Below are 26,836 nucleotides of genomic sequence, written 5' to 3' on the forward strand. Positions count from 1 at the left end.
GGGGGGGGGGGGGTGTGAGATGGTAACGAGACTCTGTAGCTGAACATAAGGCAGATGTGTAGACTGTACACTTTTATTGTGTTTTAATGTGCTTTTCTTTTGTCTTTCCATCGTTGAGGTTCCTGCTGCAGTCCATCACTCTTGTTCTTGTATAGCAGACCTAATTCATAGCTATGACCGAACCTAATTTGCATTGCAGCATTTTCAGTTTTAACTGTAAAAGACTCAATAACCCTATAAAACAAGGTACATCATCTACACCACCTTGATGCAGATATAATCCAATGACAAGAGACTCCACTTAAAGCCTCAACTCATTCAAAGTTGAAGAGAAGATGGGAAAGTCAGACTCATTCCTGGGAAAATCAAGAGGTGCAGCTTTCCTGCTGCATGGATCTGATCCCTTTGTACATTAAAATCTAATATTTGATCTCAATAGTTGATCATTTATAGTTACTGGCCAGATGTATAATACTCACTAATGTTTATGCTCCCAATAGTGATAGTGACGCCTCTTTTTTTTTTTTTTTTTAAATGTTTTTCCTCAACATTCCCTTCAGACTTTAACTGCTGGCTTTATCCTCAATTGGATTGTTCATCCATCAAGGTCTGTGTCTGCCAAGGTAAACCAGTTCTTCATGGTGGAGTTGGCGAATTCAGACATCTTGGGGCTTTTTAACTCTTCTAAAAAGGGAATATTCCTTTTCCCAGCTCGGACTAACCGAAGGAGGGCTGTTCACCAGTCTGCTGACAGCCCCCTCTCCTCCAATATCACCTGGGACTACCCTCCACACCTACCGGTCTGCCACCAGTAGTAGTAGCCCCACCCAGATATTTACAGGTCCGTAGCTTCGCCCGTGACATGTTCCCAAATCTACCCAATGATTCAATTTTATATGATTTCCTGACACCAATCCCAACTCCAAACTCTGCCACAAATGCCCACTTCATCTTGCTGCCTTTGGTGAGTCCCATGGGCCCATTACATCGACGTATATAATAAACAACAGTGATGAAAAGAACTTAAATATGAACATGAGTGAGTCAGCCGCCCTGCTGTAAACTTTGGCTCCATAAAATTACTCAATGATGCTAGAATCAATAAAGATGTCCCATGTAGTTAACTTCCTCATCAACCTCATTGATGAAAAATCGGTCTCTGGCATTCCTGCAATCATTTGTGAGCAGCCGGGGCAATAGTTTCCTCTCCCCTTTATGCACACATTCATTCACGGATTGATTAATAAGGCGAACTGGCTTTAAAGATTGCGTTGTCTTGCTTCTTTCACACTTAACATCAAGCATTATGTAAATCTAAAACAACATTGCATTTTATTAACTTTGTGTCCATGCCAATGTCTCCTTGTTTGCAGGTGTGTGACAGCGGGTAATGTAAGCAGATGGTCAAACACCTGACCCAGCGAAAACCTGCTAATACAATACACAGACAGAGACAGATGAACAAAACAAAGCTAAGAAATGAAACTATTCATTATTTCTGACAGATATGTAACCTTGAAAAAAGAGTTTAACAGTGCAGTGATTGACAGTGACTGACCTGGCTGGAGGACAAACATCTAACAGGGAGAGCCAGACATCTGAATGGACCACAAAGACTGCCCCAAAAACACCAGTTTATATAGCTGACCTTATCGGTCTGTGCAGAGCTGATATTTCTCCCCAACCCGGCTGTGAGCTGCCTTGCCATTTCCTCTATCTGCCGTGCCCAAATACCAACAGGACCCTGACCCCATCTCTATTGCCATCAGCAGAGTAAATATTGGAAGTGATAGCTGTGACTGATGATGTTCTTTTGCTAAAAATCTGCTGCTATGGTAGATTGTGGAGCTGTGTCTGAGACATCTCTCAGCCACTGGGTGTTATCATGAAAGACTTCCCAGAAAAAAGAAGAAAAAGGAACGTTGATAGTGAAATCAAGCGGTGAAATTGAGCAAACATATTTGCTACTGAACTGGATAGCTACCACTTAAAGGGTGTCACTCGGTGGGTGTCTCTACCGACGAAGAACCTTTTTTTTTATGAACTTTATTTGATATTTCCATTCAGAGGGATATGTACAAAGTAGCAGGAGACAGGACCATGAACCTTTTAGGAACTCGTGAACTTTGTCACAACTGCATGTCCGAAATAAGCCGTGGAAGAACAACTATCTTAATCAGACACTTATTATATTGTATTATAAGAGTAATCGCAGTGATCAGCTGTCTGACCAGGAGTGAATGAAGTAGCTAGAATAATTTGCTAATTGATCGCACTTCCACACTAAAGCAGACAGTTATAAAAACTTGTTCCTTCTGGTGTAAATTGATCAGAAAAAGAATTGCCACCTCGCGGTCATATGCCTCCACCAAGCGGTCATGTTGCCTGTCCAAAATGTCATCACTTCATCATTTTTATCCTATTAGACATTTGTGTGAAATTGCCTTAATTAGCATATGAATCCATGTGTTTTGTGAGGCAACGGTGACCGTTCACCACCAAGTCCAATCTTACAACCAAAATTGTTTCAGTCCATGGATTAAAAATCTTACCTAATGTGTATCAATTTAGGGGTCCTTGACGAGAAAGAGATTGAAAACCACTGCCTTAGGATGACTCGGCCTGAGCTTTCAATGTGAAACCTAAGTCATGCGACACTATCGTGAGACCTGGAGTCTGTGTGCCATACGGTCTCTTAAGTAGGAGCCTTTAATAAGCATTCATATTAGGCACCGGTAAGTGAGTTGTTTACTGAAGGGAGAAGCCTCAGACCAGAGATCCAGGAAAAAGAAAGAGACGAGTACTCACAGCATTCCAAGAACTGTTTTAGCCTCTCAAACACTGCATTCAGGAAACCCTGAAAGGGAAGAGATGAAGAGAGGGTGAGATCAGGTTTAATCTCTTTGACATTCCTGCAGTTGAATCGCTCGTGCCTGCTTCATCAGTATTAGCAGATCTATTAACAAAAGAATAACTTTAGCACGAGTCAGCTACACAGTATGAAAGAGAATCAATTTTCTGTAGCCGGGTGTAGACGTGGCTTAGCATGGGAAATTAGATGATAGATGGAGATGCAATCGGTTTAGTTCTGCCTTTATGTTCAGCCATGAAGTCAACAGCAGTGCCATTAATCAGACAGCCCGGCCTGTAAGTAAAGCTCCTGACAGAGTCTAGTGGAGAAAGAAGGCGGGGTCACGAGAGGAGCACGGAAGAGAGGGCGGGAGACGATGAAGAACAAGATACACGGCAGGCATTCGTTAGGCTAATGGTGGGATTTAGGAAAGAAATTGGGGGAGGCAAGGTGGGTGAAATAGAACAGGAAAAATACTTGAATAGAACATGCAGGAAATTATAAAACCAATAATGCAAAAGGGAGTGCAAAATAGAAGCTTTCAGCTGAACAAGTCCTGATGAAAAAGGTTACACGACTACAGAGGAAGAGGAGTGAGGCTCGTGGCCCTGCAGTGAAGTGAAGAGTTAATGAATGTCAGCAAAATAGATCGAGGTGCTAAGAAAAGGATGGATATTTGAGACAGAGGGTGGTGGGCATTGAATGAGCGTGTCAGCAGTAATGTGAGCAGTAGTTTGTAAAGGTAGATGAGAAAGTCAACCGAACAACCAAGTTCAATCTGAGAGAAGAACAGTGGGAAGCAATTTGAGAATACAATTTGGTGAATGTTTTCTTTAAGAGTAGAAGAGCACAGACTTTGCTTCAGGTTGAGACTTTTGCAGTGGATTGTCTATTACCATGTCTCAACTGGAATCTAGAATCTATTAATTGCTTTGGGAATGACACAAAGATGCTCGTTAGCACCTGGATGTTGCAAACAGACCAAGCCAGGACGACAAACCACAAGTGTCACAGTAAGTAAGTTATAAAAGAAAACTTTAAACTCATCACTGTGGCAGCCTGTGTGAAAACTGACAACGGTCTCCATTTTTAGTGTCTGTGTTTTCCAACTCACCGCCGTTGTCCAGCAGTGCTGACGCCACGGTGATTGTTCACATCGAGTGTGAGGACACTGGCTTTGTCAGTATACATCACTTGTTAGTAGTCTGCATTTGTGCTCCAAAGAACACAAAGGCGAACAAAAACAACCTACCCAAGCTTTTCCATTGAGACTTAAGATATTTTCAAAAGTTTGTTTGGTGTTTTGTGTTGTTTTTTTAAATCAAAAACTTGCAACTGGCAAAAACAAATATGGTGCCAGTTTGTTACATACATACATCAGCTGGGTGTGTCACATATATTTGGAGGAGACATTGTTTTAAGTTTAATGCATTCATTTATGAAAAGTAATTAAGTTACATCTTTTTATACAAGTTTTATGATTTATGTTCAAAGTGGGATTGTTTTTTAGGAAACACCAATGTATTTTAGTTTATATTGTAGATATAAATAGAAATAAAACATCCAAAACAACCAAACTAAAAAGCACAAACATTGGACTCCAGTACATGTGGAATAAAACATTAAATGGCAAATGCGCTTCCATAAATATCCAACATGGTTCCATCCTTCCATCCCAGGGGGAACAAGTTGAGTTTCAAGCAGCTCACTATTGTCCTCATCCCACAATGACCAACACCCTCTGCCTGACGAATGACGCCATCACCCTAGCCCCCCCACCTGGACCGGAGGAACACGTATGCGAGACTGTTGTTCATAGACTACAGTTCACCATTCAGTGCCATTGTGCCCTCCAAGCTCGTTATCGAGCTCAGACACCTGGGGCTCAACAGCGCCCTCTGTGATAACATCCTGGGCTTCCTGATGGGGAGACACCAGGATGTGTGGATTGGCACCACCATATCCTCTCCACCCTGATCCTCAACACCGGCGCCCACAAGGCTACGTGCTAAGCAATCTCTTGTACTCCGGTTCACGCATGACTGAGTGGCCACCCACAGCTCCAACACCCTCATTAAGATCGCTGATGACACGAACGACGAGACGGCCTACAGAGAGGGGGGGTCAGAGCCCTGGACACCTTGGTGCCGGGACAACATCCTCCATCTCCACCACTGATTGTGGACTACAGGAAGCGAAAGGGAGAAAGACACGGCACCATCTCCATCAACGGGACTGTGCTTGAGAGAGTCGGCGGCTTCAGGTTCCTCTGGGTTCACATCAGAGAGAACCTGACTTGGTCTCATCACACAGACACCAACACAAAGAGGGCAAGACAGCAGGTCTTCTTCCTCCGCAGGCTGAGGAGGTTCAACGTGGACCACAGGATACTCTGCAACTTCTACGGTGCACCATCGAGAGTATCCTGACCTGCTGCACCACCGCCTGGTACAGCAGTTCCACCATGCTCAAATGTGAAGCTCTACATGGGGTATTGAAACCTACACTCAAGATCTTCGACTGCTTCTGAAAATATTGTGTATTCGACAACAACTTGAAAGTCTACAAAAACAACAAATTAGGTGGTTAAGAAAAACCCGAGCCTATTCACAGCAAGATTGCTATTGTACATTATGCGTAATTAGCAGATACGGGACCGGCTTATTATAAAGATTCACTGTTACAGTTCAGGCCCAATGTGCTGCAGGCAAGTGAGCGACACATCATGACTGAGTTAAACAGTTTCTCCCCCTTAGATGGGTTTATTCAGTTCCCTGAAGGTTGCTAAATTACTTCTTCGGTAAACAACCTGCAGACTCTCTTTCCTAAAGAAAATGAAATAAGATGAATTAACCGTTTTCTCAGGAACATACCCATCCCCGAAGGAAGAGCAAAATGAGAGATGATAAGCCATCAACACCTTGATGACCTTATCGATAAGTCAGATAAAAAGAGCAAGACACGTCTTTAAACCATCGCATGAAATATTTGAAAAATGGTTGAAATCATCCGTTAAGGACCAAGTTACACTAAAAAGAAATCTCAGGCAGTAGTTGATAACTGGATGAGGATTCCCATTACCAGACTGAAAAGGCTTAACCTGTGACAGTGTAGTGAATAACTGAATTAATCAATGAGTCCTATTCAGGAAAAGGGTTCATTAAAGTCAAAGCAGTAATTGCATCCGATATATTTAAATGACATTATCCCCGTCTGATTCACCTCACCTGTTCCTATTAACAACAATTAACTTTCTTTCACTTTGATTTGTTCCAGATCATGGAAGCCGATGCCAGATAAATCCAGGTTGAGACGTGAACACTGGTGATTACATGCAAATGTGTGTTTAGTCAATGGAGAGACATGAATGGAGTTAAAAAAATCTTTTGGCATCCAACACAAAAAAACTGGATCCTGAGGCTTTAGGACTCAGTCTGAGATAGGTGAGCAACGGGATGCACGATGTTGCTTATTTGTTTCTATACAGTAGCCAAAGAGACAAGAGAAAACCACAATATATCACCTCCTGCTCTTATAAACAGTGAGATATCTCTTAAGAAGCATGAATGGTCATGTTATGAAAACATAACCCTTTAAAAAAATGTATTTATTTTAGGGCTGGGCAAGTTAACGCGTTATTATCGCGTTAACACATTGATTAATTAACACCGACAATTATTTTATCGCGCATTAATGCAGTTTTTTTTATTATTAAGCGGACATTTTAAACACAAGAAGCGGGCAGCGAGCGGTGAACAGCTGTGTTTGTGTGGCGCCTCTTCCTTCTCTTCCTGCTGCTGCCGCCCTTCAGCAGTTTGATGTTAAAACAGCCTCCCGTGGTCAACAGCAGTTTTAAAAAAACATTTGAATTTGAAATAGTATAAAGTAAAGCCGTGGCCTGAGAATTGAGAAAGGAGCCAGGTGAACAGTGAACAGATCTCTGTGTTAACGCCTCTCAGCTGAATGAAATGAATGAAAAGTTGTATCGACAAGTTAAAGTCGGAAGTAGTGAGTCTGACACAATATCAGCATCAACATCCGAGCAGGAAACATTAGCTCCAAACCATTTTCTGCTCACTGATCTGGAATAACCAGGGACAGCTCGAGGCAAATTACAGTTTAATGGGACTGTTCCAACCATGATACAGCATTCAGCCTGCCAGCTGACAGTTGTCTCATTAGTCGAATTATGGAGCACAGTTAATGTACTTCCGTCATAAAATGTCCCTTCCAACTCCTGTCTGAGATTAAAAAAATAAATTAAAAAAAGACCAATAAAAGAAGAAATAAGAGACCTAGAGTGACAAAGAGAGCACAGTCACTGACCTATGACTGAATATACTGTCTGTCAAGAACACCAACACTTCTTTTCACTTGTGATCAATTCAGTCGATAATTATATACGTATACCAAGCAATTCTGTAAAAATGGTATATTTTGTTCAACCACTTGAATAACAATGGTACAATTCATAACGATAAAAAAAAACTGACAAAAGCTGGCAAAACCTCATTTGTAAGCGATGATCATGTGTCGTGGTATTTGCAAAACAATCAAAGTTTCTCCCTTTCTCGATAATCTATTGCAGGGTTCTTCAACAACAAGGGTTCAAGAGTTCTTATTTGATGAACAAACTGTTACCTTTTGTCTTTGTTAGTACAGTTACAGTACTGAAGTCGTCAGGTTGCAATTACCTAAAAATCCCTGTGCGCTCTTTTTACTATCACCACTGTTCAGAAGTTTAGAATCGCCTGTTATACTGATGCTTTTACTCATTTCATTAAACTATTCATAGAAAAATAGTATTGTTCAAAAACCAAATGGACCAAAAAAAGCATCAAAAGACTAAAACCAATAGTGCTGATCCTACACTAACCCTCTGTTTCTATATTAAAGCTAACCAAAGCAACACACGTGTTAATACCAGCTTATTATGAGTATTATTGTACAAAAGACAATGAAACAGGAACTTGTTCCTAATTAAAATAATTAGATTCTAATGTTATTGGACCATTGCTCAGAGGGATCATTGTTGCTTGCTGCCGTTGCAATTGTCTGTCTGGTTGAACGTTGTACAGGGTTTTTGTTCTCCGTGTACAAAACATTCCTTTTTTTCTTTGCAAACTCTTCATAAAAAATAACATTATTTGTAAAGAGGACTTTCTAAACCCTCAGAGCATAAAAAAAATTTTGTGGCAGATGATTCCAGATATGTCAACACAGGTTGACGGTGACTTTAATCAATCAATAAGTCAAGAGCATAACTGCCGGACTGAGAACATGATTAAATCATTCTGGTGTCACACAGTGAACTGAAATATGAGGCTGAAAGTCCCTGAAGGCCACACGGGTGTCGTCCCAAGCTTCTGCCCTGGTAGATAATCGAATCCTAAGTGCATCTCAACATTTGCTGTTTTTATTAATTGGGCAGTTTGAATACATTTTTTGTCCTCCATAACTTTGCAATATTACAGGACTGCGCCGCGTGTTCAAGAAACACTGTTGTAGGTAGAGGGTGTATAAGCGCTACCGATTTATTTATTATTATTTCAGTACCCGGCCCTACCCTGGAGGTTTCTATGTTCAAAATGTCAAGCTCAATCCAAGGGTATGTTTCTTTAAAATAAAGAATATTAAAGATGAAATCTCACTTTCAAAAATCTATATTTTACCATTATTCTTTAAAAGCATATATATATTGATATTCTTTCACCAAACCTTGAATGGCAAAACAGGAAGTAGCAGCCGCAGTTCACAGGGCTGGGATATGATTCCATTAACTCTGAGCCATGGGGAAACTGAAACCCCATCCAGCCACATGCTTACCATATGTATTTTTAAACCAGAGAGATTTAAACTAAATGAAATGAACCGTTTCACGGACTTTCTTCACACAGAGTGGGTGAAGAGCTCATAAAGAACTGTCGACTCTTTGAACCGTGACAAGGCTTAAGGCACTTTCAATCTCCACGGCCATCCACACACTGCACACTGTGTGATTGGAGTCATTCTCCACTCAAAACACCAACAGCAACAACATTTTAGAAAATATGAGAGCTCCTTAACAGCCACAGCTGAAATAACTCAAGACTCACCATCACCTCCATATTCTGTTGTGGCTCTTGAAATCCGAAGACTGTCAACTTGCGAAGCACTGACGGGGGGGCAGAGAGAGAATGACGGATTAGCATGCAGGATCGACGCTAATTGCAAATTAATCTCCACTTGATTGATGTTTCACAAAGTAACAGCACATATGAATATTTACAGAAGTTAACAAGCTGTCCTCTTAATTAACTTTTTGTCGGTGGAATCATGAAATAAAGGCATTATGATATGGAGTGAGTTATTCAAGGCCATTGTGAAATTTGAGCATTCTGTATGTGTCTTTGCGGTCGTGTCGGACCTGTATACGGGCATGGGTGCAAATGTCGCTACCTTTAAGAGAGAGCAGCGTCCTCTCCAGCGAGCCGAGCGCTGCGGCCTCATCTCTGGCACAGATCTGCTGGAGGAAGCAGTCGGTGTGATGGCTCCACAGGGAGCACGCAAAGCTGTAGATGCCCGACGCCAGCTGCCAAAACAAACACACACACACACACACACACACACACACACACACACACACACACACACACACACACACCAAAATGATTCTGGATCGGTGGTCACATTCGAAAACAGACATCTGAGGTCATTCTGGTGAACACGTGAAGTGAATCGCAATTGCGTCTACTGATAACTTCAGAGACTCGGTGGCACTGATGCCGACGCAAATACAAACAGTCTCACAGAACACACGGGGAGGGAGTCTCAGGTCTAATTTAGCTCTAAATGAACTTCCTATTACAGTCACTGCCATAATATTGAGCCCAAACCAATTACATTTTTCTTTCATGAATGCATTCTCCCGTAAAGATAATCAAAAGGGAGACAAAAGTACTCTCCGTCCCATCAATCGACTGTGTGGTGTGTAGTCTGGCCCAGTAGCTCAGACAATATTCACTCTGCCACGGCACAACAATGAGCTTTTGGATGCGTGTTTTCATAAAAAGAATAAACAGAAGTGAAAAGAGGTAAACGGTGCATCTCGGTGACTCTCCAAACATAGTGCCTCAATATTCAAGCATTTCCACGTGTTAAAGCTTAAAGGAAGCTACACTACCAGCTACTCTGACTGTGTTCAATGTGATAGTTAAAAGTCATTTCTGCTACTTGATTGAGGCAAACACACTGGAAATGGGATTGTGGGTAACGCATCAAAGAAAGGAACTGAACAACTCGTTGACAATAGAACTACGTGTGAGGGCTAACACTTGAGTGTCGAATGGGAAAGATCTATGAAGCAGTGGTTAGGTTGGTGAGTGAAAGAGAAATCCCTACTTTGACAGCACAGCACAGGCCTTGATACGTTCTTTACAGAAAAAAATGCAAGGCTAGCCATTTTCTTCTTTGGAGAGATTTCTCTCAAGCTCGGCACTTTCAATTCCTTCGGATACCAGACTAATCCAACGCATGGCACCTAGAAGTGATGAAGCAAGTTTGGGAAACAATCTCAAATTCTTCTTTCGACCTCCACACTCTTGGTGTGCCGTTTTTTTTAATGGGATGTAAGGTCGTTTTAATTCATCCTAGATAACCTTGGGCTCTATGAAACACGGAAATTACAAAGTTTGATTATAAAAATTGGATCAGAAATGGAGAGTGTGTGGGTGCAATTTATAAAAATCAGGGTTTTCCCTTCCATTTTTAAGCCAATTGAACAGATGAAAACAATGCTGCTATGTTTTGGTTTCATGGTTTCATTTACGGACACACTGATTTCATCTTCTGCTCTCTTTGTTTGTGGAAAAAATGTAATTTGGGAATTTTCTTTCAATGGATTTCATCGGGTCCTACCTAGCTACAAATGATACATGGGTGTTTTTCCAAATGTTATGGGACTTACTAAAGCATGTTTGCTTCCTAACAAACAATTGATGTTGGAGGCCCCCCACAAAGGGACAATGGTCCTTATGCCTCATTGTGACACATTTGTATGTACAGGACAACAGGATTTACACCTTAAATGTATTCCCCAACCAACAAATTCATTCCCAAAACTGCAAAAACTGAGTCTGTATAATTGTGAAGTACAACATAAATCTATTTTCAGAATTAGCCGTCACCTCCCTAATGCTTCACTCACACAACGCAGATATCGCACACAAGTATGTGTGTGTGTATATGTGACAAGGCACAGATTAGATATCCCAAATATTTAGCAAGTTCATTTCAACAAGGTTAGGCTAATAATAAACCACACAACTTGTGTGTTTTTCACAGGATTGATTGATCAATCATGTGACTACAATTCCCACCAAGGCCTCTGGTGGCACACTACACTTACACGTAGGGATGCATATAATGTATATAGTATGTAACCATAGATGTGAATTGAATACTGTCACTAATACCCGATCCAGCTATCCGAGTGAGTATCGGCCCGATATCTGATATTGGTATCGGTGCATCCTGAAAAGCCTTATTAAACAGCTTTTATGACTCAAACTTTTCTTACTTAAACGTATTAACTATAGGCACAGCTTCCCACACTTGAACCCATGGATTGACAGCCTCAGTCCACTCTCCTGATGAACAAGAGTCTGTCCATTAAGGCTCCATTGTTACATCTTTAAAGAAGTGGGCCACACTCAGAAAGTCTGCTATTCAGCTGATTACTGGGGAACCATCTGAATTCCAAGTATTGAGTTTTTGGAATTGTTGCTGAATTATTCAAGTGAGAATTCCAATGCCTCTCAGTATCAATTGTTTTTCCCACCCATGTGGTGCCTGTGTGTGTGTCTGCAGAACTCTACACACTGCAAAAAGTGTGTATATCTGTGTGTTTGCTTCTTTTCACAACTGCAGACAGACAACAGGGAGGTACATTTCAATAAACGCAAACAATTTCCACCATCTGCAAACCGATTCCCTATTCCAGGAGGAAGAGCTCGTAAACCAGAAGCCATCCAAGAAAAGCGCAGCTCATTTCATGTTTATGAATACCCATCCAGTGGGAAATTGTTCCTCTATTGCTACTCAACAGCACAAAGCCAGACGCTGGTTATCACCTGTCCCATTCCTCTCTTAACTTACTGCGTGTGTGAGAGTCACAAGAAGCAAACGAGCTCAACACAATGTCGCTGCCGAGTCTTTACAACGCATCGTCTTTGTGGTCTACCCCACAAGGTTTCAAATGTAGGCGGAAGTCTTTTTTTTAAGAAGTACCACTTTTAACTCTGTAGAGAGATCTATGTGCATTAAACTAGGTATCAACTTTAGAGCGAAAACATTCTGCAATGTATTACCAGAACAACTATCTTTGTTACAAGGATGTAGTCTCACGTAAGCTTTATAAGATACACCAGAGTGAGTAGAATAACTGAAAGAAAGTTGGAGCTCTGGGTTCATTGTTCATAAATAAGATTGCTGTGTTAAGTACTATCCTGAGGGCAAAAATAAAATCTATCCAAAAGGCACAAACTTGTTTGCTATTCTGTGAGTGTTTGTGTCTGTGGAATTATTTCCATCATTGTGGTTACAGAAAAAAGAAAAAACATTCTATTGCGCTCTCTCTCTCAAAGGTGCTTGACTATTACAGTGAACTTAAGATCCACTGACTTTCATATTCATTTTTATCTTATCTTATATCAACTGCATTATGCAACACTTGCATAGAGGCTAATTGCTCGTGAATCAATTTTCAAGATAATATGTTTGATTAATTATGGTTTTCCTCTGGCTTACTCTGTGTTTTCATTATATTAAGAGAGAAACTTTGTTTTTCTATCTTGTATTTTATGTTTTACTGAGCATTTCTCCTTCATCCAGTTCCCTCCTCACTTTCTCCCCTTCTTTCCAAGATGGCAGTCGGCAGAAATCACTTCTAAAAGTGCCCTAACTTCATCCTCCTCCTCCTCGAATCCAGTCTCAACTTTATCCTTACACCATTTTCTTGATTACTCCATAACTTCTCCTTATGTGATCACTCCTCCTGTCACCAGCAGCCAGCCCACGGTTGCATCAATCACTCCTTCTCCTACACACCATGATGCTTTACCACGTCCTCTTTCCCTTTTTCTCCCACTATCTGCTCAGCTCTGTGTCTGGCGATCGAGTTGAGTTCGAAGCCTCGGCATCAGCAAGTGGGCCGGAAAAACAAAGAGCTGGTTGAAGAGCTGCCGTCAGTGCATCATCTCCCATGATGCAGTCAACATGGTCTACCAACTGTTTTAGCTTGGGCGAAGGACTAGAGAGAAGAGCGCACTCTCATCGAGTACAAGAAGACACGCTCAGACGCCCACACACACGCAACAGCACTTTTGTACACATTACGTCCGGGCTAAATAGGGCGAAGCAAAAAAAGGGTGTAAACATAGAGGGAAATAGAGTGGGCTTATAAATGAAGAGATGCTTGCTGTTTAATGCAGATACATTTCTGTGAATAAATAGCAAAGGTAACATTCAGGACACCAGTGACTAAACACGTTCTTTCAAAAAAGCAAACAAGTGCAACCCTCTATAAAACTACGGCTCAGAGCCTTAATGTTCACATTTGGCATTAACATGAGTGATGTGATCAGCTCCCCGTCATTTCACAACTGGCATTAGAATGCGTCTCAAGTGACCACTTATCGGATCTCACCTCCTTTTTGCAAAGTCCAAAATGTGTTTGTTTTTAACCAATGGGACGCAGCAATGCACTTTCCTGCCTCGTCTACTGGAAATTAAAAGAAGAAGAAGAAGTAGTCAACACAATACCGACTGGGTCTATTCCTTAACGTGTTCCAGGCAAACTAAATAGCCTCAAGATGTTGGATGCACTCGTAATATATTTGTATCCATCCTCTGTCCTTTCTCCTATTGGCCTGTTGTTGCCCTTCAATATGACGCCGCTGGCAGGCCAATATGTCCCAACTACTGCTTCCACAGAGGTCGTTGGTTGAGTAGGCAGTCCTTCGACGTGTTCCAGGACACATTCCCGTACACACCGCTAAAGAATGTGACCCTATGCGGCCCCGACCGACTTAAAATGAAGTCTGAGCCGTCGGATCTCAATCCGTCCTCAGTGAGTCGTGGGTGCACATAAAACTGTCCACTTCTGATCCGATCACCGAAGACAAACGGTAACGCCAGGTGTGTACAGAGCCAGAGACGGTCTTGACAGGTGGTAGCGGTGGTATACAAATAGCCAACGTGAACAAAAAATGCATACAGCTACAGAATCTGAGGTCATTTGAGTTTCATCAAATTGACTTCACATTAAAAAGGGGGGGGGGGGGGGGGGCACTGGAGCTGAAATGAACAGTGTTGCATTGTCCTTTGTCTCCCCACCTCTTGGTGTGACACACACACTGGTTACCGGGTCAGTTGTCGTGACGGGAAGGGAGCATTCATGGGCTATTTGGTGTCAGAGTGATCAGTGCATCATTTAAAAACGCCACCGTTTAATGGGGCTCAGAATGCCTTTGTTCCTCGTTCTGCCTAAGGGCACACATTTTGGCATAGAGGATGCCTCTGCACGACATCCAACTATTTGGCCTCAGCCAGCCACTGGTCTGTTTCTGTCCCTCTTATTCTCCCTCAGTCTTCTCTCTGCTGGTCTGTTTGATATCTTGCTCCCCTAAACCCCCCTCTTTCTCTCCATGACTATCTTTCTGCTTAAGTCTTCAGTTCTTTAAAACCATGGATGGCAATAAATTAGCATTTGCTCTAATTCACTACCTCTTTGAAAGACACAGACAACCATCCCGTGAACACAATCTCTCTTACACACACACACACACACACACACACAGACATACGACTAGCAACACAGACAAATATATTCCAAAACACGTCAATCTCGCTCCAATCATGCATGAAAGCAGACACACAGAGAGAATATGACCGCCATAAATCTCAGATTTGATTCATACAGCAGCTGAACAGCATCTCCTACAGGCAAAGACTGAAAGTGAAACACCTGCAACTATCAGGATAATCTTACTATTCATCTATTCACACTAAAAAGGTTTTGCAGGGGAAATAAAGGGAGTACAAAAAAAAGGGAACATGACAAAGTCAGAGGGCAGAATACAAGAAAAGAAAGAAGAGGTCAAAAGCAGCAAAGTTCAGTGGACAGAGTTTTATTTTTCTTCACTTATTGACCTGAAGTCACCTCGTATTTCAGATGTGCACAGCTACTGCATCACGTGTAGAGGAAGGAAAGCCAGAGAGGCATAGCGAACGACTAAGAATGACAAGCAACGAGATACTAAATGAACTGTTGTAATGATGTAAAGCTGAGAGTGTCGACAAACAGACAAATAGCTATAAAAAAAGAAAAGTGGACTTACATCCTGGAAGAGCCGCCTGTCCTGCGCCAGACGTTTGGACGCGAGGGTTTTGGTGACATGATAGAAGGTTAGCAGCGCCCGGTGCTGCTGCAGGCCGTCCTGACCCTTCACAGACTCGAGTAGAATGGGGATGAGCTCTGGCCATTGCCTCGGGCAGTCCAGACGGGCCACCTTGGCTATCAGTACTGCAATCTGGGTGGCTATCTGTTGGCCACACAGAGGGAGAAAAAGATGACCAGAGGCAGAGCAAAAACACAGCAGAAGGTAAACTTGATGGGCATTGACAACAACATTAAACATTGTAATCTCGAACATTCTACATCACTTAATATAGTACGGCATGAATTTAAATGAGTATATCATATACAGCATAGTGTGCACATATTCCATATCCATTTCCTCTTAAAGATGGAGTCAGAGACACGGATTCAGCTTCTTCTTTTTTAAAGGAAGTGCTTGTACAGGAGTGTTACATCTTTATAGTCTGTAGATCCAGGACTGTTACTACTGAACAGCAGCTTTGATAGCCGATCCACATAAGCATACACTGCTTAGCATACGCTGCCTTTGATTTGACAGTGGTTCACACATCCTGGCGTAAGACTTAACCATCTCCAGTCCTGTCGTGAATCTAGTACAAGCATGAACATCAAGTTAAATGAGCAGGCGTAGTGTATTTGTATCCGCATCACAGAGAGGTGGTGCTGGGTGGGAGCATCAGACACACTGCCGGTTTGTTAGGTACACTCAGCTCAAACAAATCCAGTCTGATACTGCAGCCCTGCAGGATCTATGATGTCGAAGATGTATTGTGATATACTGAGAAGCCACCCACTGTATATCAATACGGGTAGACACCCTAGAAATCACAGTTAACTTGTAAATTAAACCGTTTTATAACGGTAGTTTAAATTCTATGACTTGTTTGAGCTGACCTTGTATTTTCTGTGATGGCACTTCAATCTTTAATTTAATAATCTAAATCTAGCCCACTTGTACATTTAGAATACAAATATTAAAGCAGCAATGGCAACGTTTAGCTCTTTTGATCCCAATAATTGTTTCACAGCCCAACACACAATCAGTTGGAGGTAAAATAGTGAGAATGTATTGCATTGGCTATAGAATGCGTGTTTCCATAAAAACACAAATATGCCATTAACAATCTAATTTGACAAAGTAATAAATAATCAGTGTGCATGTACATTTCATTTTTAAGTGTCAATAAACCACTAAAATGTTTTTTAAAGTCAGCCGAGGTCACATAATCTGCTTGGATTATAGAACTAAAAAATGTGAACTGTCCACACAACACAGGGCACACACTCAATACCCAGATTGATTAAACAACGAGAGGCAGTGACTGCTGAGACATACGATGTGTAAATGGCATTCATTACTTTACTGCCGTATGGACCCTATCAGTCCTGATGTTGGAGGGCTGTCCCTCAGGGATAAACAAGCTGTAGAAACCAGGATGGAAGGCCCCCTTCCACTTCCACTCAGACAGATGGATTACACACCGCTCGTATTTGTTTGTCGCGCCGCTCCCCTGACAACTGTGAAAAAACGAATGGCTTATCAACAAACTGAAGACCCCACGAGCACAATCGATGTCTTCTATCATCCTTTCTGCTTCCATCTTATTACATTTACTTGTGTGTATTGCATAAGCCTATTTATAACATTTTAGGCAACAAATCTAACAGGTCTGGCCACATTCAGCTTACAGGCATCGATAGCAAACGTTTTTAAAATAGTACACTTACAGTAAAAGTTGTTCTAATTGTGGCAGTTACTTTTAAAGAGTGGTTCTCAATGCGATATAACAGCCTTCTCAGTACCAGTGTTGAGTACAAAGACTTTATTACTTTCCTGATGGAAAATGTCCGTTCCTACATTTTGATATCCTTAAGAAAAAAGCTAAACCTGAAAATTTAATTTGCTTCTTTGTCTGTGATGAGATCTGTTTGTTTGGATGGAACAGCTGGTCTAAAATCGAAATCTAGATGCTAATCAAGAAATCGCTATAGTTCTGGTGTCAACAGGTGATTGAAATAACCAATGTATTTCCCTTCACATCACTTCTTTAATGATAACAGGTCCTCTAAAAGACCACCTCACAATTCATTCCTTCAAGGCAACAGAGGAAACCAAATCTTGGTTTTTTTAAAGTCTACTTGATCAAATTCTACAAAGAAAAAAGCCAAATTACTTCAGAAATCTAACGTTTGTCCAATAATCTGTCAAACTGGGTGTCGTAAGCTGTTCTAAAATATTGGACCATATTTAGCAAAGACTGCAGATCTAGTGTTCATAATGATGGATAATCCACTTCAAGCTATTTTAAAGCTTCCGCAAGTATGTGTCCATACCATAAATGTTTACAGTACAACACAGCAGATAAATCTGCAAAATGGACTATTAACACGCAAAAAGTTGTATGATGCTTTTAGCCAATTGCTTTGAACATTATAGGGTTTTATACTAAGTCATCTTAATCAAAATCACAGTTTATGATGCTGAGTTAGATGTTCTTTCCATTTCCCACTAACCTGATTGACGGGCTCGTTGAAGTTCGTGATGAGACCAGCACGCAATGAGGTCTTCTCCTCTTCTGATAAAGCGCTGTGAACAAACCAACCAGGAAGACGTTCAGAAGACAAGACAGAGTGAAGACGAGCAACACAATACCTGGACTTAATAAAGAAAAGAAATCATTGCAAAAAAATACAACACACACACATCAATGTGTGTGGTTAACAAGACAAACATCTCTCAATAACTATAGTCACCTGATTACCGGTGAAATACCAGTGGAACATACTTAACGAATGGCTGGTCAAACGAGTTAGCAGTTTCTTTAGTTGTGCACCACGGGGGGGCCATGGAAGAAATCCTGTTTCTGAGAGTCAATTTCAAATTCTGGACCTCGTACTTTAATATGGGAAAGATATGAGTAGGACATCAATCTGCCAAGCTGTTATGGGATCAATTAAATCCCTTTGTAACACTCTATAGTGCAGGAGCTGCCAGCTGCCTGATTTAATCAGTAAGCTCGGAATGAACCCCCTGCTCTCCTCTGTCTCATATCTTGTAGTCTGCAACATGAGCCTACGGTTTTGCAAACAGAGAGTGTGTGTGTGTGTGTGTGTGTGTGTGTGTGTGTGTGTGTGTGTGTGTGTGTGTGTGTGTGTGTGCGCGCGCGCGCGGGGGGAGCTGTCTGGATATCTGCTAGCTACACCGCAACCCCCAAAATATTAGCCGCACACAGAAGCTAACTCGTCGTCCATACAATAAAAATACCTCATTCAAGTATCTCTTGACTTTGATTTTCCACTCTGCTTGTTGCTGTTGTTTTTGGCAAAAGTTTGATAATATATAACCATTCACACAGCAGGTAGTGCCAACTTTACAGTGTATATTTATTTATTTCAATTAGCACATTACGTTTACAGGATGCATTTTTGTTTTACTCTCTTAGGTATATTCACTTCTTTTTCTTTTTTATTCTTTATTTTAACTTGCACTTTACTTTTAGTAAGTATTTCAAAACCCCTTCAAGGAAAAGTTAATTGTGCAAATGCATGCATTTTGGTTTATTTAAACGTGTGGTGTCTTGTGAGCCTGTGAAAGCGCGGCAAACACACACACACACACACACACACTTACGCACGCACACACACACACACACACACACACGTGCGAATAAATCAGCAATCCCCAGTTGTTGGGCTGACGGTGGCATGTTGGGAAATCGCTCTACCATATTAAGGCTGTTCGATTAAAGTCAGTGATTCAGTTAACCGGGCAGGGAGCCCCAAGGTGAATCTTAATTACAAGTCACAATTTATCAACTGATAAGGAGCCTAGAATAGATGGACAGAGATGGACAGGGAGACGGAAAAACAACAGGACAGTCATGAAGTCTGTCGAGCATCTGCAGAGTGTTTGTTTTCTGCTTTAAGATGAGACGAGAGGACTCCATAGGTCGTATGAAGTAAGGTATTCCTTTACGAACAGCATGTAATCTATACACTATGTAAGTTTCATTGATTTGATCATCTTGAAAAGGTATTGTCGTACAAAATAAATTAAATGAACTCCACTCTCATGATTCCAGTATTAAAGTCAAATGCCAGGCCTGTGTACTGTCGTGGAAAGCATTAATAAAAAGGCACGAGAGGGAGTTTCTTCAGTTATGAAAAAGGAAGTGACCTTTTTTCACAGCAGACCTTTTGACTTGTCACAGCAGAAACAGCATAGGTGGAACTAATAACATTAATGAGGGCTCCATTACACCTAAGTGACCTATTTAGCCAAGCCAGTAAGCCAGCATGCACAATACCAGGGCTGTGCAACCGGCAAGCAGAATAGAATGTGTGATGTTTTAGTTAAGCTTGTGCTTTTCAGCTAAGACGTGTCCAAATGTTCGTCAAAGGGCCTTTTCAGCCAGTAGCTTCGACTGGTTTCTCCTTATATTACAATATTATAAGCCAGCCAAATAAAACAAGTGATACCAAAGTGAAGGGCTTGCTCGTCTGTCCAAATTGTCATCACTTCATCCTTTTATTCTAGGACACATTTGTGTGAAATTGTCATAATTAGTACATGAATTACGGTTGTCGCCTGAATGGAAGCATAAAGACTCGGTGGCCCAAGCGTTGTATAGTGACACCACATGGTCCCACATAGTATCCAACAACTGGATTAATGGCAATCGTCCGAAAGTAATCAAATAATTAACTCAAGGACCGAAAGACCTTGATGATGATTACCTCCAGCCAACTGCTGTCCTGGGAATTTAAGAGCAAATGTTCAATTCAAATCTAACAAACACCAGCTAGTCAGGTAGCCAAAGACAGAGCGTAAGCTTTGAACAGTCAAAGCCGATCTTTCACCAGACAAAAGAGACACAAAGGAATAAACAGAGAATAAAACCAGAGCACAATGATATGAAGAATCAGGATGGATGGTAAAGAAAGAGAGAAAAGTGGTGGAGGCAGAACTGCAGACGTAAGCTATAACTGTTGAAGAAAAGACAATGGGGAAATGAAGGCAGTGAGAAATAGGGACAAAACTGGGGGGGGGGGGGGGGAAAAAAAAAACCAAGAAAAAAAAAAATCTGGGGGGGGGGCAGCCTCAACAACAGACGGAGAGATTAAGACTGATGAATAGAGACAGAGTAAGAGTGAATGAGAAAATAAAGACACGCTGTGGAAGAGAGAAGAAGAAGAAGCCGAAGATGGAAAAGTGGGAGACAAGCTGGCACTTACTGAGGTGCTACTCTCCTCCAGTATCTGTCAATGCCATTTTTGAAGTACAGCACAGCGAGCCACCTGACGTTCACATCCAGCATGTGGTTATTGAAGATGTTCTATGGAGGGGAAAAAAAAATGTATATATAAATATACACACACACACATATATACATCTAGCTTAGCAGACATTGTTTTGTTGAACTCAAATGGGTAACAGTTTAATGATGTGTGACACCACTCTAACCACACCGAAGAACAATTATGCGTGATGCCATCAAGCCATGCTTTAAAATACAGGACACACTGACATTGAGATCTTAAGTTGTCTAAGTCATACACACTACTGTAGTTTTATTATCTTATAAATGCTAAAACTTCTGAGCTGTGAAATATAGCCGTAACCCCCGAGACCCGGCTGAGTACTGACAGGGTTCTCAAAGTCATTAGTCACTGCAAAGGCAGGAGCTCTTTAAAGAGCAGCACAGTAACATAATAGATGGGAATATTGGCTCAAAGCTACACAAAATGAAGCATAAATTTGAGGACATCTTCTGAAATGTCCAAGTAGCTGTGCCTCCAAAAACACAAACCTAGAAGTTAGACTTCTAAAACCCGGTCTTAGATCATCCGAGGGCAGACACAAAAACACTCGCCCTTATCATGTATATTTAAATTGCAGATATTGTTTACTGTGATTGGTTGGTTAGCCAGACACATTAAATGCTACACATTAGTTTTTGGGCTCTCATATTTTATACACATAAAAATGTCTCTCGTAAGATGCACCTTGACTTAAACAGGACATTGTGTTGTCTATCGTCTCCCTTTTCCACACTGTATTCAGCACAAAAATATAGAAAATAATACATTCCTCTCAACGGAATAGGCATTTGTGCTTATCTCGGCCGAACGCATCCGAGGCCAATTTCTCTACTGAATGAACAGAGATGAGACGGATATCCATCTTACACCAGGCTGAGACAGTAAACAAACTGAGTATTACTCTAAGGATCAACACAAGCTTTCTGATGAATATGCACTAAAATGTAGGTGAGGATGAACACACACTAAGCTCTGTCGAATTATTCTATTGTCCCACACCTCTGAATTTTAGACGACACTTCGTCTTATACATCGAAAAATGAAAAGTTTGGTTAAAACATCTGTGTCTATTTCAATAAAACTATTCAATGGAAGTCGAGTATTCCTTTGACACAAATCAATTCCCAGCTGCCTGTTCTACAATTCCCTTTTCCTCCTCGTCTCCCTACCTCTCACAATCTGGTGATTAGTTATTGTGTGAAATTGCCAGGATGGGTTAGTGTCGCACAATAACAGAATATATAGCCTCTTAATCTGCTATTGTTATGCAGATTGCTAGATATCCCCCTCCTATTAATAACTAAACTACAAAGAAACCCTCTCCTATGGTTGTTTGAATTAAATTAATTAAAAACTAAGACGCATCAGAAATGAGCACAACCCCAGCTTATCTGTAAGATACAGATGTTCGTCAACATCTCCATTCATTAAAGTTGTAATAGTTTTCACTTCAGCAGACGTATTATCAAATATTTGATACCATCCCTCACCAGAAGCACGGAGTAGAAGCCCGGCTGCGTCTCCCACTGTCGGAGCTGCTCCTCCGCGGGCTTCAGCGCGGCCGTGTCCTGACTGGTAGCTTGGGTCAAGGCCTGCAGCACCACTGAGCTGGCACCATCCATATCCATAGCTGGATACACCTGCAGGGGGACAGTATACAAAAGAGAAGAATTTTACTGCTCTTGTTGTGACGAGTTCTGGCTGAGTTGAGAGGAAAAAACACCTTTTAAAATAGTTTCACCATAGGGGGAAAACAGCATAATCAAACATCAACTGAAAGCTGAGGCCATTACGTCTACAAAAAAAATGTCAGAATAAGGAATCTTCTTTTTTTGCTTTGTCTGGCTTCATCCCTTTCTAACCCATTTTTAGGATGAAAGCAGTGCTGAAATCACTGTCAAACATAGTGAGAAAGAAATAGAAATAAAAAGAAAACCTGATAGAAACACTTGCTGTCATTTCTACCACGCAAGGAGCTGTTCTATGTCCCAGATAGTATTCAAGTCCAATGGTGATTTTTAGCTTCAAAGGACGTATCTGATTCAGTGGCCTCTGTGCCTAAAAGAACAGATTCTCAGATAGAATGATACACCGTAACAAGACCTACATTGAGATCATGAATCCCTCCTTATGGATACCATATCTCCACATCAGTTTGTCAATAATAGTTTAACATTTGAGAAAAATGACGTGGTTGTTTACTTTCTGACAAAACATAGCCAACTTCTCTTTTTCTTCTGCTTTAGTGCATCAAAGAATATCACTGACAAGCATGAGATGTAAAAAAGCATGTCAAGATATTGCAATCAGGGGCTATAAGAAGCAGGTTATTCCGGATACAAACTGCGTTAAAAACAGACGTTTAATTCTATCTGACTGTGTGGAGAAACTGTCAGCTGTGAGACCAGTAGAGGTCGTGTGGTCAAAATCAGCTTCCGTTAGTAAGTATCAATCAGAGTGGGGAAAATATTGAACAAGGCTGCCATCTGCAGCCCAGAAACAATTATCCAGCACCCGTGATTCATTGCAGGCTTCTGTAATTGCATGTAAATCAGGGCTGTCTCTCCACACAAGAACACTGTAGCAGTGCTTTGGCCAAACCTGTTTACACAGACTGATTATTTTAATAAACAGTTCCCGAGTTATTTATTGAGTAACAGATCTACTGGAAGACTCTGTTATGAGACGAACGTAGCAAGAGTAGTACCAGTCTACTCTTAATGAAGGGCATTTATGTCTCTGGTACCCATCAAGCAACACAGGGATCATTTTCCACATGAGATAAAAATCCATCTGCCAACCATAATGCAGCAACAATTGCATTTAATGTGCATGCACACTCGTATTTTGATAGGTTTAGGGTATCCCAGTTCTGTTTTTGCACATGTAAACATCATATCCTGGGTTCAGAAAGCCGGATAAACTACAAGGCACTGTGTTCTTCCCCCAAGGCAACTCTGCTAACACAGCTTCTGCGGATGACCCCATTCTCAGCTAAGTGCCTTTTCATGCATAAATGCTTCACGGTGTAAGCAGTGAGCTTAGCAGAAACAAGGGGTTTGGGTCGTGTTAATGTGATTAAGGAGAGTTATCTGTAGGTGTTTAGAAAACAGGATTCACATCTGTGAGCTGGCTGGTATTTTGAGACACTGTCGAGATGAACAAACATCAGGTGGGGTCGTGATACTTCCAAGTCAACAATGTCTGTGTTACACGTTAATATAAGTTTGAACGCAGGGACTGGTCTTTTAAAGACTTTTACGTGACTCGGGTGGAGATTCTGAGCGCTGACGCTGTCACTGCAAGACTCTCAAGATGATCATTTAGGTACTTTACTCACAGTAGGAGACAGACACCCTCGAAAAGGACAGGCAATCGGTGTCGGGAGCCTCGAGTCAACCGCAACAGCCTGCCCAGAATTCATGTGTAGTATGGGACTGTCAGTTTTACAACCGTGTCAAACGATCTTAAATCGGCAAATGAGGATACAAATACATTTGTACAAGATCCATTTACAACAGCAATGGTGCCAGTTGTTCATGGTGCTGCTTCTCTTGCACTAGATCTGTAATATCATAGGCCTGTTTCACTGCTGATATGTCGCCTCGTCATGGCAGGACAAGCACAGGTGTTGCTAATAACATTAATACAACACATTCCAAGTCTCCCAGTAAGCCATGACAGTTTAACAGTGAGCCAGCATGCACAATATCTGGACCCTGAAAAAAGAAAAAGCACCTACGTGGAATTCAGCCTTTATTTTATCAATATGTACACCTATACTTTACACCTTTTCTAAACACTTGAACTGTGACATGTAAAAATGGCGTTTGTGTGCAAGTGTCTTATAGCTAAAGCAGAATATGTCACACCTGAGAAATCCATGCACTCTCACGAATATACTGGAAATTCGCATCATGAAACTTGCTTTACTTGACTGTCTACTATTGACAGATTGTTCAGCAAATATGCAATCTATGTAACAGGTAAGTTAGCATGCTAACATACTAAGTAGCAGTTCAGTTTAGATGCATAGAAAGGTTATGATAAAGATTTCAACATCATGACACAATCACAGCTGCTATAGCGTGAGTATGAAGTGGGTTGTTTGTTATTTAAAAGCGCATAGGGAACCAAAACAAGCTCAGTCCGTCAGTAGGGGGCCAGGAGAGAGTTGAACCTGCAACTAACTATTCCAATAACGTTACATTTAAATGACTTTGATTCACGACTTCATTATCTGTAAAACATTCGTTGTATGGCCCCGGTTGCTTGAGTGGCCCTCTCTGCGTGTCATATTTAATGGAAACAAAACAACCGTACATTCACCAATCAGAGGTTCGACACTGACAGTTTCCAAAATCGTGCACACCACAAACACCAGAGCTAACTTTGGGCAAGCTAGCAAGCTAAACTTATTCAATGCGAAACCAAGGGCCAACTGTGTCCGTGGTGTTAAATAACGTCTCTCCTCGAGCGAATGTCTCAAAATACAAATATAGAACCTGACTCACCTAAAGAATGACGGTAGAAAACAGAATATGTGCCGAAGCAGTCGCTACCTAAAGCTCTGCCAATGGTAATGTAACGGGAGATGGAAACACACGCTTGCAAGAATGGCGCGAGCAACACAGCAGGCGCGCACTGATGACGTGAAGGTTCAGCGGGCGTCCTCGGTCATGAATGAACAGAGCCAGAAGACTACCGTGGTGTGCTGCAGAGAAACATGTGCAGTATCATCATTACTCCTTCTCATCATCATTGTTGTTTTTTTTGGATAGTACCCATAGCATGGGGCATTTAAAGTCCACAGTTAATAAAAATGTAGCCTACATTATGCACCATGCTATACATAAAATATAATTGGCTTCTACTTTTAGCCTTCGCGTTGCCTACTCAGTCTTATTTATGCATGTTGTATTTATAAATGTGCAAACTGATTCAACTTCCAGCAACTGACTTAACGGATTTGCATTGCTTTGACAGAAATAGACATAACAGCTGGGAATAAGGACAACAACGCTGGACAAATATAGGTATATTTAAAGTTATTATGAAATAAGTGACACCTATTGGTTTACTATAATACTTCTCAGCTACTATATGTGCAATTTGAAGACAGTCCAAAACCCAAAGATTAGGTGAGGTTAGACATAAATAATGACAGCATGTAATCCTATTCTAGGATAAAAATCTCTAGAGAATCAAAGTGACCCGACTGGAATGTCTTTGGTTCATTCAGCAAATGAAATACCTGTCAAGTCAAAGCAAGCACAATCATTCCAGGAGACGCACAGCAACATGAACATCCAAATAGAGTTTCTCTGGAAGGAAGAGAAACTCAGTTTTCTTTGGCTCTCCACATGCATTCCTCTCTCCGCTTTACCACACATACTCTTCCACACAAACATCTTGTTACACATCCATCTCACTGTTGATACTGATTACGGTTAGCACAATCAAATAGGTTTTTTGGCATACAAGATTTTCTACATCATGAGTGTGTGTTGAATCTGAACTCAATCAGTATTGATAGCCATTTCTAGCCATTAATATGGACACATTTCCTCTGTTGTGTAGGGGCGAGGAGTGTCAACCAAGTAAGTAGATTGAAATAGACAAACAGAGAAGCTATACAGTTCACCAGTAGAAATGTGTCTGCTCAATTCAAGAGAGTGGCCACATGTGTCCCATTTCAGCAACTCTCAAATTCAAACTTTTAAATTATTTGATGGCTTAACAATTCCAGTTAAAACCACTTAACACCCTGCACATAGGAGCTTTAATGTGTTTGGGGAATTTACCACTCTTATTAACATATCCTCATAGAGCGGTCTGTATAATATCTTACAAAAAGTAATTGTAAGAGGTGTAAGTACAAAGGGCAAATACTTGCACATAAACCAAAGTACAAATACAGCAGGCTTGCAAATCTTCAACTCCAGAGCTCATTGGCAGGCAGGCAAAGGGCAAAACAACTGTGCAGGCGCAGTTGCAGGTGACTTTTAGAACCCTTTTTGTGTGCTTCTGATTGAAATAGTAAAAAATAGCCCAAAATCAGATACTCTCAATGCAACAGTTTCCATCAGTTTTGAGGAGAAGGTACATGTACTATTTATGTGTGTTTCAGCCTGTAACTCAGAGGTAGAGTGAGAGTCTGTGGGGGATCTTAAAAGGGGAGTGTCCTGTGGCACGGTTATTCTCTCTTCTCTGTCTGTCCTGCTTTATTGCCACTGAATCATTGA

At 41.2% G+C, this 26,836-nt stretch overlaps 1 protein-coding gene across 2 annotated transcripts in view; it reads right to left on the reverse strand.

Annotated features, from left to right (window-relative positions):
* The window catches only part of ipo11 (importin 11), a 109,927-nt gene extending 84,705 nt beyond the window's left edge, over positions 1-25,222 (reverse strand). For both annotated transcript variants that reach the window (XM_031856641.1, XM_031856640.1), the window contains exons 1-8: positions 25,106-25,222; positions 22,082-22,231; positions 20,505-20,605; positions 17,784-17,856; positions 15,229-15,432; positions 9,290-9,422; positions 8,947-9,005; positions 2,809-2,857 (exon numbers count right to left, since the gene is read on the reverse strand). In XM_031856641.1, coding sequence (XP_031712501.1) covers positions 2,809-2,857; positions 8,947-9,005; positions 9,290-9,422; positions 15,229-15,432; positions 17,784-17,856; positions 20,505-20,605; positions 22,082-22,219 — 757 coding nt within the window. In that variant the 5' untranslated portion in view covers positions 22,220-22,231; positions 25,106-25,222. The remainder of the gene's footprint in view (positions 1-2,808; positions 2,858-8,946; positions 9,006-9,289; positions 9,423-15,228; positions 15,433-17,783; positions 17,857-20,504; positions 20,606-22,081; positions 22,232-25,105) is intronic.
* Between the last annotated feature and the right edge of the window lie 1,614 nt (positions 25,223-26,836).

This window comes from Anarrhichthys ocellatus, unplaced genomic scaffold (assembly GCF_004355925.1).
Source record: "Anarrhichthys ocellatus isolate YVR2014 unplaced genomic scaffold, GSC_Weel_1.0 scaffold17, whole genome shotgun sequence".
Lineage (NCBI taxonomy): Eukaryota > Metazoa > Chordata > Actinopteri > Perciformes > Anarhichadidae > Anarrhichthys > Anarrhichthys ocellatus.